Source organism: Lonchura striata, chromosome 39 (genome assembly GCF_046129695.1).
Source record: "Lonchura striata isolate bLonStr1 chromosome 39, bLonStr1.mat, whole genome shotgun sequence".
In the NCBI taxonomy this organism is placed as follows: domain Eukaryota; kingdom Metazoa; phylum Chordata; class Aves; order Passeriformes; family Estrildidae; genus Lonchura; species Lonchura striata.
In genome coordinates this window covers 588,135-607,264 of record NC_134641.1, presented here as the reverse complement: position 1 = coordinate 607,264, position 19,130 = coordinate 588,135, and the positions used below count along the sequence as shown (strand labels likewise).

Here is a 19,130-nt window from a genome sequence, read left to right as displayed (position 1 = left end):
AACGAGCCCGAAACCGCCCGGCCGCTAATTACCCGTCCTGACGAAGGGGTTGATGGAGCTCAAGGGGTTAATTGAGGGTAATTAAGTTAATTAGGGGGGGTTTCAAAGGAGGGAACCGAGCTGGGAGCACCGAACCCGACGTTAATTAACGACCCCGAATCCTTTAATTAATGACCCCAAATCCCAATTTTTTCCCCCAAAATCACCGAAATGTACCAACAAATCACCTTTAATTGACTAATTACCCACTAATTACCACTAATTAACCTAATTACCAAGGTTTTGTGACCAAACCCAGTCAAGAACCCAAAACCCGTCGGTGACCCCAAGAAACGCCCCAAAAATCCCAATTTTCCCCCAAAAAACCCCAAATTTTCGTCAATAAACCACCTTTAATCGACTAATTACCCAGTAATTTTCACTAATTAAGGCTCATTAAGACTAATTAACCTAATTACGAAGGTTTTATGAACGAAACCAATCAAGAACCCCAAACCCGTCGGTGACCCCAAGAAACGCCCCAAAAATCCCAAATTTCCCCCAAAAAAACCCAAATTTTCGCCAATAAACCACCTTTAATCGACTAATTACCCACTAATTTCCACTAATTTCGGCTAATTAAGACTAATTAACCCAATTACCAAGGTTTTATGAACGAAACCAATCAAGAACCCCAAACCTGTCCAGTAATGGGCCAAGGTCACGTTTCTCCACAAAAACACCCAAAATCCACCCAAAAAATCACCTTTAATTGACTAATCACCCACTAATTTCCACTAATTAAGACTAATTACCCACTAATTTCCACTAATTAAGACTAATTAACCCAATTACCAAGGTTTCATGACCAAAGCGGACCGAGAACCCAAAAAAATCCCCAAAATGTCGTTTCTCGCCGTCAAATCGCCGTTTTTTCGCCGAAACGACTCGGGTTTTCGCCAAGGATCCAACTTTAATTAGTTAATTCCCGCTAATTGGGCTAATTACCGGGGTTTCTGTGCACGCTGCGCTGCAGGAAGCGCATGGGCAGGCCCTCGTGCACCACGGTGCAGACGAAGGCGGCGCCGCGCTCCCACTCCTCCCGCTCCACTTCCAGGCGGCTGTAGAGGAAGTAGCGCCCCTCCCCCCCCTTTTCCCGCCGCGGCGGCCACGTCTCCAGGCCGGAATTCCCGGAATTATTCCCGGAATTCCCGAGGGTCTCCTGGTTTTTCTGCCACTGGACGTCGATGGATTCCGGGAAGAAGCCGCGGGCCAGGCAGGTCAGGCTGAGCGTGGGGCGGGAGGAGGAGATTTCCTCCATGGGGGGCGGGAGGAGGAAGACGGACGGGGCGAAGCGTTTTCCTGGGGGGGAAAATCGGGGAAAATTCAGGGAATTTTGGTGAAAGTTGGGTGGAAATCGGGTGAAATTTGGTGGAAAAACAACGAAAAAATGAGGGAAAACGGGGGAGAAAGGAAGGAACAATGAGAAGGAAATGGGAAGGAAATTGAGGGAAATTTCAGAGAAATTTGGGGGAAATTGGAGGAAATTGGGGAAAATTTGGGAAATTTTGGGGAAATTCAGTGAAAATTGGGTGAAAATCGGGTGAAATTTGGTGGAAAAACAACAAAAAAATGAGGGAAAACAGGCGAGAAAGGAAGGAAAAATGAGAAGAGAACGGGATGGAAATGGGAGGGAAATTGAGGGAAATTTCAGGGGAATTTGGAGGAAATTGGGGAAAATTTGGGAAATTTGGGGGAGATTCAGTGAAAATTGGGTGAAAATCGGGTGAAATTTGGCGGGAAAACAACGAAAAAATGAGGGAAAACGGGGGAAAAAGGAAGGAAAGATGAGAGGGAAGTGGGGAGGAAGTGGGGCAAAATTTGGGGGGAAAATGGGAATAATTGGGGGGAATTTGGGAAATTTAAGGAAATAAGGGGGAAATTCAGTGAAAATTGGGTGAAATTTGGTGAAAAAATGGGGAAAAACGGGTGAAAAATGAAGGAAAAATGAGAGGAAAATGGGAAGGGAGTGGGGAGGAAATGGGAAGGAAATTGAGGGAAATTTCAGGGGAATTTGGAGGAAATTGGGGAAAATTTGGGAAATTTGGGGGAGATTCAGTGAAAATTGGGTGAAAATCGGGTGAAATTTGGCAGGAAAACAACAAAAAAATGAGGAAAAACGGGGGAAAAATGAAGGAAAAATGAGAGAAAATTGGGGAGGAAATGGGGAAATTGGGGAAAAATTGAGGAAAATTTGGGGAGAAATGGGAAAATTGGGTGAATTTCAGATATTTGGGTGGAAATTCAGTGAAAATTGGGAGAAAATTCGGTGAAATTTGGTGAAAAAATGGGGAAAAACGGATGAAAAATGAAGGAAAAAATGGGGAGGAAATGGGAGGGAAATTCAGGGAAATTTCAGAGAAATTTGGGGGAATTTGGAGGAAATTGGGGAAAATTTGGGAAATTTTGGGGAAATTCAGTGAAAATTGGGTGAAAATCGGGTGAAATTTGGCGGAAAAACAACGAAAAAATGAGGAAAAACGGGGGAAAAAGAATTCAAAATTTTGGGAAATTTTTGGTGTAAAAAAATCGAATTTTTCGGAATTGTTGATGTTAAAAAAAATCGAAATTTTGGCGCGTTTTTGATGTTAAAAAAATCGAATTTTTGGAAATTTTTGGTGTAAAAACAGTCAAATTTTTGGGAATTTTTGGTGTAGAAAAATTGAAATTTTTGGAAATTTTTGATGTAAAAAATCGAAATTTTGGAAATTTTTTTGAGTAAAAAAATGAAGATTTTGGGAATTTTCGATGTAAAAAAAAATCGAATTTTTGGGATTTTTTGATGCAAAAAAAATCGAATCTTTGGGAATCTTTTGTGTTAAAAAATCGAAATTTTGGGGAATTTTTGGTGTAAAAAAATCAAAATTAGGGGAATTTTTGGTGTCAAAAAATCGAATTTTTCGGAATTCTTGATGTAAAAAAAAATCAAATTTTTGGGATTTTTTGATGTTAAAAAAAATCGAATTTTGGGAATTTTTGCCCGTAAAACCCCCAAATTTTCGCCTAAAACCCCCAAATTTTCGCCTAAAACCCCCAAATTTTCACCTAAAACCCCCAAATTTTCACCCAAACCCCATAAAATTTTAACCCTTCCTACCCCGCCTCCTCTCCACGCGGCGCTCCAGCGGCGCCGGCAGCTCGGCGTGCCGCACGCGGCACACGAAGGCGGCGCCGGCCTCCCAGTCGCCGGCGCTCACCGGCAGCTCGCTGGCCGCCGTCAGCGTCCCGTTGAAGTTGGGCGTCACCCGCAGCGGGAGGGGCTGTCCAAGATGGCCGCCGGCGCCGCCCTCGCGGCTCCAGGTGACGCTGAGGCCGTCGTCGCTCGGCAGGTTGGTCACCAGGCAGAGGACGCGCGGCGCTTGGGCGATGTAGAGGTCGGACGGCGACGGCGGCACGGCGAAGACGGAGATGGGGCCCGAGGTGGAGCCTGGGGTGGGGTGGGGTGGAGAAGGTTCAAAAGTTGGGTTGGGTTGGGTTGAGGTCTTGGAGAACCTCCAAAGTTGGGTTGGGTCGGGTTGAGTTGGGTTGGAGAAGGTCCAAAAGTTGGGTTGGGTTGAGTTGGGTTGGGTTGAGTTGGGTTGAGTTGGGTTGGAGAAGGTTCAAAAGTTGGGTTGGGTTGGGTTGGGTTGGGTTGAGTTGAGGTCTTGGAGAACCTCCAAAGTTGGGTTGGGTTGGGTTGAGTTGAGTTCGTTGGGTTGGGTTGGGTTGGGTTGGGTTTGTTGGGTTGGGTTGGGTTGAGTTGGGTTGGAGAAGGTCCAAAAGTTGGGTTGGGTTGGGTTGGGTTCATTGGGTTGGCTTGGGTTGAATTGGGTTGGAGAAGGTCCAAAAGTTGGGTTGGGTTGGGTTGAGGTCTTGGAGAACCTCCAAAGTTGGGTTTTGTTGGGTTGGGTTGGGTTGGGTTGGAGAAGGTCCAAAAGTTGGGTTGGGTTGAGTTGGGTTGGGTTGGGTTGAGGTCTTGGAGAACCTCCGAAGTTGAGTTGGGTCAGGTTGGGTTGGGTTGGAGAAGGTCCAAAAGTTGGGTTGGGTTGGGTTGGAGAAGGTCCAAAAGTTGGGTTGGGTTGGGTTCATTGGGTTGGGTTGAGGTCTTGGAGAACCTCCGAAGTTGAGTTGGGTTGGGTTGAGTTCATTGGGTTGGCTTGGGTTGAATTGGGTTGGAGAAGGTCCAAAAGTTGGGTTGGGTTGGGTTGGGTTCATTGGGTTGGGTTGGGTTGGGTTTGGTTGGTTGGAGAACCTCGAAGACCCCAAAACTCAACTGAAGGATCTCAAATACCCCAAAACCCCAAAATTTGGCCAACCCAAGACTCAAAACCCAACTGGAGACCCCAAAAATCCAAAATTCGATCAAATCAAGACCCCAAACCCAACTGGAAGATCCAAAACTCCAAAATTCGACCAAATCAAGACCCAAAATCCCCACATTTTTCCAACTCAAGACCCAAAACCGAACTGGAGGATCTCAAAGACCCCAAAATTCCAAAATTTGGTCAAATCAAGACCCAAAACCCAACTGGAAGATCTCAAACCCAACCGGAAGATCTCAAAGACCCCAAAACTCCAAAATTTGGTCAAATCAAGACCCCAAACCCAACTGGAGACCCCAAAACCCAACTGGAAGATCTCAAACCCAACCGGAAGACCCCAAAGACCCCCCAAACTCACTGGCGCAGTGCACGGCCGTCGCCTCCACCACGGCGCCGCTGGCCGGGTGCGTCACCCGGCAGGAGAAGACCTCGTCCCTCCACTCCTCGGCCGAGACGTTGAGGCGCGAAACCGCCCGGAAGGTCCCGGCGGCGCCGTCGGGCGCGGCCGCCGTGGCGGGGGCGTGGCCGGCCGCCATCTTGTGGCCGTCCCTCAGCCAATCGAAGGTCACCGGGGGCGGGGCGAAGGCGGTGGCCAAGCAGAGGAGGTCCACGCGGTCGGAGGCGCCGCAGGAGTGGAAGAGCTCCACCGTCGGCGGGCGCGGCTCGGCGCGGCGGGCTGGCGGCGACGGCGCGGCGGCGTCAGCGCGGCGGCACGGGCAAAGACGCCGCGGGGGACGCGCCGGGAATTTGGGGGGGAACTCCGAAGATTTTGGGGGAACTCCAAGGGTTTTGGGGGATCTCAAGAACTTTGGAGGATCTCGAGGTTGGAGAACCTCAAAATGTTGGAGAAACTCAAAAAAATTTGGAGAAACTCCAAAAATTTTGGAGGATTTCAAGAATTTTGGAGGATCTCGAGGATTTTGGAGGATTTCAAGGATTTTGGAGGATCTCGAGGTTTGAGAACCTCAAAATGTTGGAGAAACTCAAAAAAATGTGGAGAAACTCCAAGAATTTTGGAGGATTTCAAGAATTTTGGAAGATCTCGAGGATTTTGGAGGATTTCAAGGATTTTGGAGGATCTCGAGGATTTTGGAGAACCTCGAGGTTGAAGAACGTCAAAAATATTGGAGAAACTCCAAAAATTTTGGAGAAACTCCAAAAATTTTGGAGAATTTCAAGAATTTTGGAGGATTTCAAGAATTTTGGAGGACCTCGAGGTTGGAGAACCTCAAAATGCTGGAGAAACTCCAAAAATCTTGGAGAACCTCAAAAAAACCTTGGAAAATTTCACCAATTTTTGGAGAATCTCCAAAATTCTGGAGAACCTCGAGAATTTTGAGGAACCTCGAGGTCGGAGAACCTCAAGAACCTTCGAGAACCTCCAAAATTTTGGAGAACCTCAAGAAATTTTGGAGAACCTCCGAGTTCTCCGAGGTTCTCCACGATTTTGGAGACCTCAAAGCACCAAATTTGGGGTTTTTTCTCCACTTTTGGGACCACGCCCCCAAATCCCAAATTTTTGGGGTGGGGGAGGGGTCAGGACCTACCTGGGGCGGTGGTGGCGGCGGCGGCGGCGGTGGGGGAGGGGTGGAGGAGGTCGAGGTTGGTGGTGGAGGAGCGTGGAGGAGCTCGGGGGGCTTGGAGAAGGTCAAGAGAGGTTGGAGGACCTCGAAGGTTTTGGGGGAAATTCCGGAATTTTTGGGGAATTTCCGGGGATTTGGGAGAAATTGGAGAAGTTTGGAGAACCTCGAGGTTGGAGAAACTCCAAAAATCTTGGAGAAACTCCAAAAATTTTGGAGAAACTCAAGAATTTTGGAGGACCTCGAGGTTGGAGAACCTCAAAATGTTGGAGAAACTCCAAAATTTTGGAGAAACTCAAGAATTTTGGAGAATCTCAAGAAATTTTGGAGGATTTCAAGAAGTTTGGAGAACCTCGAGGTTGGAGAACCTCAAAAAAGTTGGAGAAACTCAAAGTTGGAAAAGCTCAAAGATTTTTGGAGAACCTCAAGAATTTTGGAGAACCAAAACCCCAAAATTTTGTCAAATCAGGACCCAAAACCCAATTGGAAGATCCAAAATCCCAAAATTTGGTCAAATCAAGACCCAAAATCCCAAATTTCATCAACCCAACACCCCAAAATCCCAAAATTTGGTCAACTCAGGACCCCAAACCCAACTGGAAGACCCCAAAGACCCCAAAACCCAACTGGGAGATCCCAAACATCCCCAAATTTTGTCAAATCAAGACCCAAAATTCCAAATTTTGGTCAAATCAAGACCCCAAACCCAACTGGAAGATCCAAAACCCCAAAATTTGGTCAACCCAAGACCCAAAACCCAACTGGAGACCCCAAAAATCCAAAAATTTGGTCAAATCAAGACCCCAAACCCAACTGGAAGATCCAAACCCAACTGGAAGATCTCAAAGACCCCAAAAATCCCAAAATTTGTTCAAATCAAGACCCCAAACCCAACTGGAGACCCCAAAAATCCCAAAATTTGGTCAAATCAAGACCCCAGACCCAACTGGAAGACGCCAAACCCAACTGGAAGACCCCAAACCCAACTGGAAGATCCAAAACCCAACCGGAAGACCCCAAACCCAACTGGAGACCCCAAAAATCCCAAAATTTGGTCAACTCAAGACCCCAAACCCAACTGGAAGATCCAAAACCCAACCGGAAGATCTCAAAGGCCCCAAAAATCCCAAAATTTGGTCAACTCAAGACCCCAGACCCAACCGGAAGATCCAAAACTCCAAAATTTGGTCAACTCAAGACCCCAAACCGAACTGGAAGACGCCAAACCCAACTGGAAGATCCCAAACCCAACCGGAAGATCTCAAACCCAACCGGAAGATCTCAAAGGCCGCAAAAATCCCAAAATTTGGTCAAACCAAGACTCCAAACCCAACCGGAAGATCCCAAACCCAACTGGAGACCCCAAAAATCCCAAAATTTGGTCAACCCAAGACCCCAGACCCAACCGGAAGATCCAAAACCCAACCGGAAGATCTCAAAGACCCCAAAATCCCAAAATTTGGTCAAACCAAGACCCCAAACCCAACCGGAAGTCCCCCCAAGACCCCCCAAAACTCACGCTTGACGTCGATCTCCAGGTCGGCGCCGCTCGGCGCGTGCCGGACGCGGCACCGGAATCCGTCGGCGCTTCCGGCGCCTTCCGGGAGGCGGAGCCAGCTGCCGGCCAGGAAGCGCCGGGATTGGCTGAAAACTTGGGGGATGGGGGCGGGGCCTGGGGAGGGGGCGGGGCTCCAGGAGAAGTGGGCGGGGCTGGGGAAGAAGCCGGCGGCCAGGCAGCCAATGGCGCGAGGGGCGGGGCCGCAGCCGGCCAATGGGAAGGCGGAGGGGGGGGAGGGGCGGGCTGGGGGGGGGAGGGGCGGGAGAGAGAAAAGGGGGCGGGGTTAGAGAGGGGGAGGGGCGAGAGGGGCGAGACCCCCCCCCGTGCCCCATAGGAAATCGATAGGGGGCGCTGTGCCCCATAGGAAACCTATAGGGGGCGCTGTGCCCCATAGGAAATCTATAGGGGGCGCTGTGCCCCATAGGAAATCTATAGGGGGCGCTGTGACCCATAGGAAATCGATAGGGGGCGCTGTGACCCATAGAAAATCCTATAGGGGGCGCTGTGCCCCATAGGAAATCTATAGGGGGCGCTGTGCCCCATAGAAAATCCTATAGAATCACTCTGCCCCATAGAAAATCCCATAGGGGTCACTCTGCCCCATAGAAAATCCTATAGGGGGTCTCTGCCCCATAGAATTCAGTCGGACCCACAGAAAACCCCATAGAAACTCCTCTGCCCCATAGAAAATCCTATAGAATCACTCTGCCCCATAGAAAATTCCATAGGGGGTCTCTGCCCCATAGAAAATCTATAGGGGGCGCTGTGCCCCATAGAAAATCCTATAGAATCACTCTGCCCCATAGAAAATCCTATTAGGGAGTCTCTGCCCCATAGAAAATCCCATAGGGGGTCTCTGCCCCATAGAATTCAGTCGGACCCATAGAAAACCCCATAGAAACCCCTCTGCCCCATAGAAAATCCTATTAGGGGTCACTCGGACCCATAGAAAATTCTATAGGGAGTCTCTGCCCCATAGAAAACCCCATAGGAACCACTCGGACCCATAGAAACCCCATAGGGACATTCCGGACCCATAGAAAATCTCCTGCCCCATAGAAACCCCATAGGGGTCACTCTGCCCCATAGAAACCATTCAGACCCATAGAAAACCCCATAGGGACATTCCTGCCCCATAGAAAATCCCATAGGAGGTCTCTGCCCCATAGAATTCAGTCGGACCCATAGAAAACCCCATAGGGACCTTCCGGACCCATAGAGAACCTCATGACCCATAGAAAACCCCATAGGGGTCACTCTGCCCCATAGAAAAGCCCATAAAGGGGTCTCTGCCCCATAGAAAATCTTATAGGGGGTCTCTGCCCCATAGAAACCTTCCGGACCCATAGGGAGCCTCTGCCCCATAGAAAACCCCATAGGAACCACTCGGACCCATAGAAACCCCATAGGGACATTCCTGCCCCATAGAAAATCCCATAGGAACCACTCAGACCCATAGAAAATCCTATAGGGTGTCTCTGCCCCATATAAAATCCTATAGGGAACCTTCCGGACCCATAGGGAGCCTCTGCCCCATAGAAAACCCCATAGGGACATTCCTGCCCCATAGAAAATCCTATAGGGTGTCTCTGCCCCATAGAATTCAGTCGGACCCATAGAAAACCCCATAGGGACCTTCCGGACCCATAGAAAATCTCCTGCCCCATAGAAACCCCATAGGGGTCACTCTGCCCCATAGAAAATCGTATAGGGACATTCCGGACCCATAGAGAGCCTCTTGCCCCATAGAAAATCCTATAGGGTGTCTCTGCCCCATAGAATTCAGTCGGACCCATAGAAAACCCCGTAGGGACATTCCTGCCCCATAGAAAATCCCATAGGGGGTTTCTGCCCCACAGAGAATCTCCTGCCCCATAGAAACCCCATAGGGACCCTCCTGCCCCATAGATCCCGAATCCTGCCCCATAGATCCCAATCCTGCCCCATAGATCCGCCCCATAGATCCCGAATTCTGCCCCACAGATCCTGCCCCATAGCGACCCTACAGATCCAGTCCTGCCCCATAGATCCGCCCCATAGATCCCAATCCTGCCCCATAGATCCCAAATCCTGCCCCATAGATCCCGAATTCTGCCCCATAGATCCGGCCCCATGGCGACCCCCTACTCTATAGGGACCCTACAGTGCAGCTGGGGACCCCCTGCCCCATAGATCCCAAATCTGCCCCACAGATCCCAAATCCTGCCCCATAGATCCCAAATCTGCCCCACGGATCCGGCCCCATAGCGACCCTACAGATCCCGTCCTGCCCCATAGATCCGCCCCACAGATCCCAATCCTGCCCCATAGATCCGGCCCCATAGAACCCAATTCTGCCCCACAGATCCCAAATCCTGCCCCATAGCGACCCCCTACTCTATAGGGATCCTACAATACAGCTAAGGACCCCGTGCCCCATAGATCCCAAATCTGCCCCATAGATCCCAAACCTGCCCCATAGATCCCAAACCTGCCCCATAGATCCCAAATCTGCCCCACAGATCCCGAATCTGCCCCACAGATCCCAAATCTGCCCCATAGATCCATCCCCGCCCCATAGATCCGGCCCCATAGCGACCCTACAGATCCCGTCCTGCCCCACAGATCCCAAATCCTGCCCCATAGATCCCAAACCTGCCCCACAGATCCCAATCCTGCCCCATAGATCCCAAACCTGCCCCACAGATCCCAAACCTGCCCCATAGATCCACCCCATAGATCCTGTCCTGCCCCACAGATCCCCCTACTCTATAGGGACCCTACAGTGCAGCTGGGGACCCCCTGCCCCAGAGATCCGCCCCATAGATCCCAAACCTGCCCCACAGATCCCAAATCTGCCCCATAGATCCCAAATCTGCCCCATAGATCCATCCCCGCCCCATAGATCCGGCCCCATAGCGACCCTACAGATCCCGTCCTGCCCCATAGATCCGCCCCACAGATCCCAAATCGTGCCCCATAGCGACCTCCTACTCTATAGGGATCCTACAATACAGCTAAGGACCCCCTGCCCCATAGATCCGCCCCATAGATCCCGAATCCGCCCCATAGATCCCAAATCTGCCCCACAGATCCCCCTACTCTATAGGGATCCTACAGTGCAGCTGGGGACCCCTGCCCCATAGATCCGCCCCATAGATCCCAAATCTGCCCCACAGATCCTGCCCCATAGCGACCCTACAGATCCAGTCCTGCCCCATAGATCCGCCCCATAGATCCCAATCCTGCCCCATAGATCCCAAACCTGCCCCACAGATCCCAAATCCGCCCCATAGATCCCAAACCTGCCCCACGGATCCCAAACCTGCCCCATAGATCCCAAATCCTGCCCCATAGATCCCAAATCTGCCCCACAGATCCCAAACCTGCCCCACGGATCCCAAACCTGCCCCATAGATCCCAATCCTGCCCCATAGACCCCAAACCTGCCCCACAGATCCCAATCCCGCCCCAAAGATCCCAAATCCCACCCCACAGATCCCAAAATCCGCCCCACAGATCCCAAATCCCGCCCCACAGATCCCAAATCCGCCCCACAGATCCCAAATCCGCCCCACGGATCCCAAATCCGCCCCACAGATCCCAAATCCTGCCCCACATCTCCCCCCTCACCTGCCCCACTCGCGGCTCCGGCTGCGCCCGAGGCTCCGCCCCCTTTTGGCCACGCCCCCTCCCCATTGGCCACGCCCCCTCCCCATTAAACCACGCCCCTTCCCTTTGGCCACGCCCCCTCCGCCCCCGCCCCACTCGCGGTCTCGGGGCTCCCCCCGGTGGCCGCAACCGGAACTGCACCCCCCAAATTTACCCAAAATTTCCATTTTTTTGGGTCTTTTTGGGAGATTTTTGCACCGTTTTCTCCCAAAATTCCCATTTTTTGGGACTTTAAAAGGATTTTTTCACCGTTTCCTCCCAAAATTTATTATTTTTGGGACATTTTTGGGTAGTTCTATCTTAAATTTCCTCTCAAAAAAAAAATCACATTTTTGGGACATTTTTGGGACATTTTGGGGACGATTTTCACCGTTTTGTCCCAAAACTTCCCATTTTTAGGTCATTTAAACCCAAATTTCCTCTCTCAAAATTCCCATTTTTCACCATTTTTGGACCATTTCACTCCAAATTTCTTTCTCAAAATTCCCTTTTTTGGGATATTTTTGGGGACTTTTTTCACTGTTTTGACCAAAATTCCCATTTTTGGGACGTTTGTAGGATTTTTTCACCGTTTTGTCCCAAAATTTCTTATTTTTGGGTCATTTTTTGGTAGTTTTATCCTAAATTTCTGCCCCAAAAAACTCACATTTTGGGGACATTTTTGGGATGATTTTCACCGTTTTGTCCCAAAATTTCCCATTTTTGGGACATTTTTGGATCGTTTCACCCCAAATTTCCTCCCTCAAAATTCCCATTTTCACCATTTTTGGACCATTTCATCCCAAATTTCCTTCTCAAAATTCCCATTTTTGGGAGGTTTTTGGGATTTTTTTCACAGTTTTGTCCCAAATTTTCCGACCAGAATTCCGGAGGTTTTTTGGGACATTTTTCGGTCATTTCACCTCAAATTTCCTCCCTCAAAATTCCCATTTTTCACCATTTTTCGACCGTTTTGTCCCGAATTTCCTTCCCAAAATTCCCATTTTTGGGAGGTTTGGGGGAAGTTTTCTGCTTTTTTCCCCCAAAAATTTCCTATTTTTGGGTCATCATTGGGTAGTTTTATCCTAAATTTCCTCCCAAAAAAGATTCACATTTTTGGGACATTTTTGGGTCGTTTTATCCCAAATTTCCCTCCCAAAATTCCCATTTTTGGCCATTTTATCCCGAATTTCTCCCAAAAAATTCCAATTTTGGGGACATTTTCACCCCAAAATTTCCCTACCAAAATTCCCAATTTTTAGCCAAATTTTGGCTGTTTTCTCCCAGATTTCCCCCGAAATTCCCATTTTTTGGGACATTTTTAGCACATTTTTTTGGATTTTTCATTGTTTTGTCCCAAAATTCCCATTTTTGGGACATTTTTGGGCCATTTTGTCCCTAAATTTCCCCCCCAAATTCCCATTTTTTGGGAGGTTTTTGTGGGAAGTTTTTCGCCATTTTGTCCCAAATTTCCCTCCCAAAATTCCCATTTTTGGCCATTTTTTACCATTTCACCCCAAATTTCCCCCAAAATCCCCATTTTTGGACATTTTCCCTGAAATTTCCATGAAAATTCCCATTTTTTGGCCAATTTTTGGCCATTTTTTGACCTTTTCACCCTAAAATTCCCCAAATTCCCATTTTTTCACCATTTCCCCCCCAAATTTCCCTCCCCCAAATTTCCCATTTTTGGACATTTTTTGACCAAAATTTCCTCCCAAAACTCCCAATTTTTTTGGGCCAAATTTGGCCAATTTTTGACCTTTTCACCCCAAAATTCCCATTTTTCACCATTTCCCCCCAAATTTCCCTCCCAAAATCCCCAATTTTTGTCTTCCCCCCCCCCCAGGGCCGCAGCCAATCAGGAGCCGCGGGATCCACCCAGGAGCCAATCAGGAACGAGCGGATCCGGTCGGGAGCCAATCAGGAGCCTCGGTCCAGCAGGGGGCGCCGCCTGCAAAGATTCCAAAATTTTGGGGATTTTTTGGGAGATTTTGGGGAAATTTGGGGAATTTGGGAAATATGGGGATTTTTTTTGAATTTTGGGGAAAATTCAGGAAAATTTTGGGGAAATATTTAGAAGAATTTGGGGGATTTTTGGGGAAATTTGGGGAATATTGGGGAAATTTGGGGAAATTTGGGGAAATTTGGACTATTTTGGGATTTTTTGGGGAATTTTTTTGAATTTTGGGAAAAAATGGGGAAAATTTTGAGAAAAAAATCAGGAAAATTTTGGGGAATTTTGGAGAATTTGGGGGGATTGTTTTAATTTTGGGGGAAATTTTGGAAAATTTGGGGAATTTGGGGGAAATTTTTGAACTTTTGGGGATTTTAAAGAATTTGGGGAATTCTGGGGAATTTTTTGGGGAAATTTTGGGAATTTTTTTTGGGGAAATTGGTGGGAATTTGGGGAAATTTGGGGAATTTGGGGGGAACATTGAAAATTTTGGGGGAATTTGGGGATTTTTGGGGGTTTTGGGGAAAAAATTTGGAACTTTTTAGGGAATTTTGGGATTTTTTTTCATTTGGGGGGAATTTTGGAGGAATTTGGGGGAAAACTTTGGGAATATTTTGGGGATTTTGGGGCAATTTTAGGGAAATTTTGGAGATTTTGAGAAATTTTGGGGAATTTTGGGGAACTTTGGGGGAATTTTGGGGGAAATTTGGGGAACTTTGGGGGAAATTTTGGGGAATTTGGGGGGAATTTGGGGGGAAATTTTGGGGGAATTTGGGGGGATTTTGGGGGAAATTTTGGGGGATTTTGGGGGATTTTGGGAGAAAATTTTGGGGGGATTTTAGGGGAAAATTTTAGGGAAAATTTGGGAAAAAAAATGGGGGAATTTGGGGAAGTTTTGGGGATTTTTTAAAAAATGTTTTTGGGAATTTGGGGAATTTTTTGGCATTGTATTTCGGGGAAATTTTGGGGAAATTTTTGGGGATTTTGAGAAATTTTGGGGGAAAATTTGGGGAAAATTTGGGGAATTTCGGGGAGGTTCTTTTGGGGGATTTTTGGGGTTTGGGGGGAAATTTTGGGGATTATTCTTTTTTTTTTTTAGTTTTCTGGAATTTTGGGAATTTTTTGGGGTTGGATTTTGGGGAAATTTTGGGGGAATTTTGGGGGAAATTTTGGGGGAAATTTTGGGGGAAATTTTGGGGGGAATTTTGGGGATTTTTGGGAACTTTTGGGGAATTTCGGGGAGGTTTTTTTGGGGGGATTTTTGGGGGTTTTTGGTGAAATTTTGGGGGTCTGGGAGCTGGGACTGGTCCTAAACTGGTCTGGACTGGTTTAAACTGGTCCTAAACTGGTTTAAGATGGGCTGGACTGGTTTGGACTGGTCTGGACTGGTTTGGACTGGTCCAAACTGGGAATGCTGGGCTGGAACTGGTCCTAAACCGGTTTGGACTGGTTTAAACTGGTCCTAAACTGGTTTAAGCTGGGCCGGACTGGTCTGAACTGGTCTGAACTGGTTTAAACTGGGAATGCTGGGCTGGGACTGGTTTAAACTGGTTTGGACTGGTTTCAACTGGTCCTAAACTGGGAATGGTGGGGTTGGGACTGGTCCAGACTGGTCCAGACTGGTCTAAACTGGTTTGGACTGGTTTGGACTTGTTTGGACTGGTTTAAACTGGGAATGCTGGGCTGGGACTGGTCCTAAACCAGTTTGGACTGGTTTAAACTGGTCCTAAACTGGTTTAAGCTGGGCTGGACTGGTTTGGACTGGTCCTAAACTGGGAATGGTGGGGCTGGGACTGGTCCTGACTGGTTTGGACTGGTTTAAACCGGTTTAAACTGGGAATGGTGGGGTTGGGACTGGTCCTGAACTGGTCTAAACTGGTTTAAACTGGTCCTAAACTGGTTTAAACTGGGAATGCTGGGCTGGGACTGGTCCTGAACTGGTTTGGACTGGTTTAAACTGGTCTTAAACTGGTTTAAGCTGGGTTGGACTGGTTTGGGCTGGTCTAAACTGGGAATGCTGGTCTGGACTGGTTCTGAACTGGTCTAAACTGGTTTAAGCCGGGCTGGACTGGTCTGAACTGGGAGTGCTGGAGCTGGGACTGGTCTGGGCTGGTCTGGACTGGTCTAAACTGGTCTGGACTGGTTTGGACTGGTTTAAACTGGTTCTGAACCGGTTTAAGCTGGGCTGGACTGGTCCAAACTGGTCCTAAACTGGTTTAAGCTGGGTTGGACTGGTCTGAGCTGGTTTGGACTGGTTTAAACTGGGAATTCCGGGCTGGGACTGGTCCTAAACTGGTTTAAACTGGTTTAAACTGATTTTGACTGGTCCTAAACTGGTTTAAGCTGGGCTGGACTGGTCTAAACTGGTCTGAACCGGTTTTGACTGGCCCTAAACTGGTTTAAGTTGGGTTGGACTGGTCCTAAACTGGTTTGGACTGGTTTAAACTGGTCCTAAACTGGTTTCAGCTGGGTTGGACTCGTCTGAACTGGTTTGGATTGGTCTAAACTGGTTTGGACTGGTTTGGACTGGTCTAAACTGGGAATGGTGGGGCTGGGACTGGTCCTAAACTGGTTTAAACTGGGTTGGACTGGTCTAAACTGGTCTGAACTGGTTTTGACTGGCCCTAAACTGGTTTAAGCTGGGTTGGACTGGTCCTAAACTGGTTTAAACTGGTTTAAACTGGTTTAAACAGGTTTAAACTGGTCCTAAACTGGTTTAAGCTGGTCTGGACTGGTTTGGACTGGTCTAAACTGGGCTGGACTGGTCCTAAACTGGTCTAAACTGGTCCTAAACTGGTTTATGCTGGTCCGGACTGGTCTGGACCAGTTTGGACTGGTTTAAACTGGTCCTAAACTGGTTTAAGCTGGGCTGGACTGGTCCGGACTGGTTCGAAACTGGTTTAAACTGGTCCAAACTGGTCCAAACTGGGAAGGTTTTTAAGCCCAGCCCCCCCCCCCTCCCCAACCCGGAGATTCCCCAAAATTCCACAAAAATCCCCAAAATCCCCCAAATTCCCCAAAATTTCCCAAAATTCCCCAAAATTCCCCAAAATTTCAAAAATTCCACAAAATTCTCCCCAAAATTCACCAAAAAATCCATCCCCAAATTCCCCAAAATTCCACAAAAATTCTCCCCAAAATTTGCCAAAAATTCTCCCCAAAATTTGCCAAAATTCCCCAAAATTTCAAAAATTCCGCAAAATTCCCCCCAAAATTTCCCCAAAATTCCCCAAAAATTCTCCAAAACTTCCCCCCAAAATTACACAAAATTCTCCAAAAATTCCCCCCCCAAAATTCCCCCAAAATTCCCCAAAATTTCCCCAAAATTCCCCAAAATTCCCCAAAATTCCCCCCAAATTCCCCAAAATTCTCCCTAAAATTTTCCCCAAAATTTCCCCAAAATTTTCCCAAAATTCCCCCTAATTCCCCAAAATCCCCCCAAAATTCCCCCCAAATCTCCCAAATTCCCCAAATTCCAAAAATTCCCCAAAATTCTCCCTAAAATTCTCCCCAAAATTTAACAAAATTCCCCCAAATTCCCCCCAAAGCTGGACCGGGCTTGGTTAAAACCGAGTTTAAACCCAAAAAGCCCAAAATTCACCCCAAAAATGAGCTTCAATCTCAAAAACCCCCAGATTTCCCTCAAAATTGCCCAAAATTGCCCAAACTTCACCCAAAATTGCCCAAAAATCACAAAACTTACCCCAAATCTTCTCAGGTGAGCCCAGCCCAGGTGAGGCTTTGTTAAATCCGAGTTTAAACCCAAAATCCCCAAAATTCAACCCAAAAATGAGCTTAAAGCTCAAAAAACCCAAAAAATTCCCAAAATTACCCAAAATTTAAGAAATTTCACCCAAAATTCCTCAGGTGAGCCCAGCCCAGGTGAAGCTCGGTTAAATCCGAGTTTAAACCCAAAAAGCCTAAAATTCACCCCAAAAATGAGCCTAAAGCTCAAAAATCCCCAAAATTACACAAAATTGCCCAAAATTTAAGAAATTTCACCCAAAAATGCCTCAGGTGAGCCCAGCCCAGGTGAGGCTTGGTTAAATCCGAGTTTAAACCCAAAATCCCCAAAATTCACCCCAAAACTGAGCCTAAAGGTCAAAAAATCCCAAAATTTGCCCAAAATTACCCAAAATTTAAGAAATTTCACCCAAAAATTCCTCAGGTGAGCACAGCCCAGGTGAGGTTTTGTTAAATCCGAGGTTAAACCCAAAATCCCCAAAATTCAACCCAAAACTGAGCCTAAAGGTCAAAAAATCCCAAAATTTGCCCAAAATTGATGAAAAATATCCAAAATTGCCCAAAATTCAAGAAATTTCACCCAAAATTCCTCAGGTGAGCCCAGCCCAGGTGAGGCTCGGTTAAATCCGAGTTTAAACCCAAAAAGCCCAAAATTCACCCCAAAAATGAGCCTAAAGCGCAAAAATCCCCAAAATTACACAAAATTGCCCAAAATTTAAGAAATTTCACCCAAAAATTCCTCAGGTGAGCACAGCCCAGGTGAGGCTCGGTTAAATCCGAGTTTAAACACAAAAATTCCAAAAATTCAGCCCAAAATTGAGCTTAAATCTCAAAAAATCCCGAAATTTGCCCAGAATTGCTGAAAATTAACCAAAATTGCCCAAAATTTATGAAATTTAACCCAAAATTCCTCAGGTGAGTCCACCCAGGTGAGGTTTTGTTAAATCCGAGTTTAAACCCAAAATCCCTGAAATTCACCCCAAAACTGAAAAAAAATCTCCAAATTGCCCACAATTTTCCCAAAATTGCCCAAATTTTAAGAAATTTCACCCAAAACTCCTCAGGTGAGTCCAGCCCAGGTGAGGCTTGGTTAAATCCGAGTTTAAACCCAAAATCCCCAAAATTCACCCCAAAATTGAGCCTAAAGCTCAAAAAATCACAAAATTTCCCAAAATTGTCCCAAAATCCCCAAAATTCACCCCAAAACTTCGCCTAAAGCTCAACCCCCCCCCCAAATTCACCCAAAATGGACCCAAAATTGCTCAATTTCTCCCCAAAAATCACCACAAAATTGCCCCAAAATTGCCCGAAATCCCCAAAATTCACCCCAAAACTGAGCCTAAAGCTCAAAAAACCCCCAAATTTGCCCAAAATCACCAAAAATCGCCCCAAAATTACCCCAAAATTACCCAAAATTTGTCCAAAACTGCCCCAAAATTGCCCCAAATCACCCCAAAATTGCTCAAAATTGCCAAACATTGCCCCAAAATCCCCCAAAATTGCTGAAAATCGCTCAAATTGTTCCAAAATCACTCAAAATTGCCCAAAACCCCCCAAAGTTGTCCAAAATTGCCCAAAATTGTAAAAAATCACCCCAAATTCAGCAAAAATTGCTCCAAAACTGCCCCAAATTGGCCCAAAATTTGCCAAAATTGACCCAAATTCGCTCCAGAATTGCCAAAAATCTCCCCAAAAAATGTCCAAATTTTGCCAAAAATCGCCTCAAAATTTCCCAAAACCGCCGAAAATCGCCCCAAAATCGCAGAAATTCGCCCCAAATTGTCCCAAAATTGCCCAAAAATGTCCCAAAATCGCACAAAATCTCCCCAAAATTGGTCCAAAATCGCCCCAAAATTTGCCCAAAATCGCCCAAAATCGCCTCAAAATTACCCCAAACTGCAAAAAATGTAAAGATTCGCCCCAAAATTGCGAAAAATCGCCGAAATTTGCCCAAAATCCCCCAAATTCTCCCCAAACCCCACCTGGCTCCGGCCGCTCTCACCTGAGGGGGGAGGGGGCGTGGCCAGGTGACGTCACCGCTGACGTCACGCCCAGACGGGGCGGGGCCAAGGCCGGAAGCCTCAGTTTCCCTTTTTTACCGTTTTTGAGGTTTTTCGCCTTTTTTTCGGTTCTCGGTTGGGGGCGTGGCCGCCGATATGCAAATGAGGGGGTTTCCCCGCCAAAACAAGCCACGCCCACCCCCTATTTCCCGCCATTTGTCGGCGGCCATCTTGGATTGGAATTTTTGGGTGATTTTTGGGTGATTTTGGGGTTTTTTGGGGCTTTTTGGGCGGAATTTTTGCCTCAGGTGGGCGTGGCCT

At 47.3% G+C, this 19,130-nt stretch overlaps 1 gene segment (V, D, J or C); it reads right to left on the bottom strand.

The window, feature by feature from the left end:
* Window positions 1–932: 932 nt before the first annotated feature.
* On the bottom strand, window positions 933–19,039 carry LOC144248165 (Ig gamma chain C region-like). The segment is given in 6 exon segments: window positions 933–1,341; window positions 3,137–3,466; window positions 4,699–5,118; window positions 5,888–5,977; window positions 7,440–7,721; window positions 19,009–19,039. Coding segments are annotated over 6 exon segments (1,515 nt in total).
* Window positions 19,040–19,130: the final 91 nt, after the last annotated feature.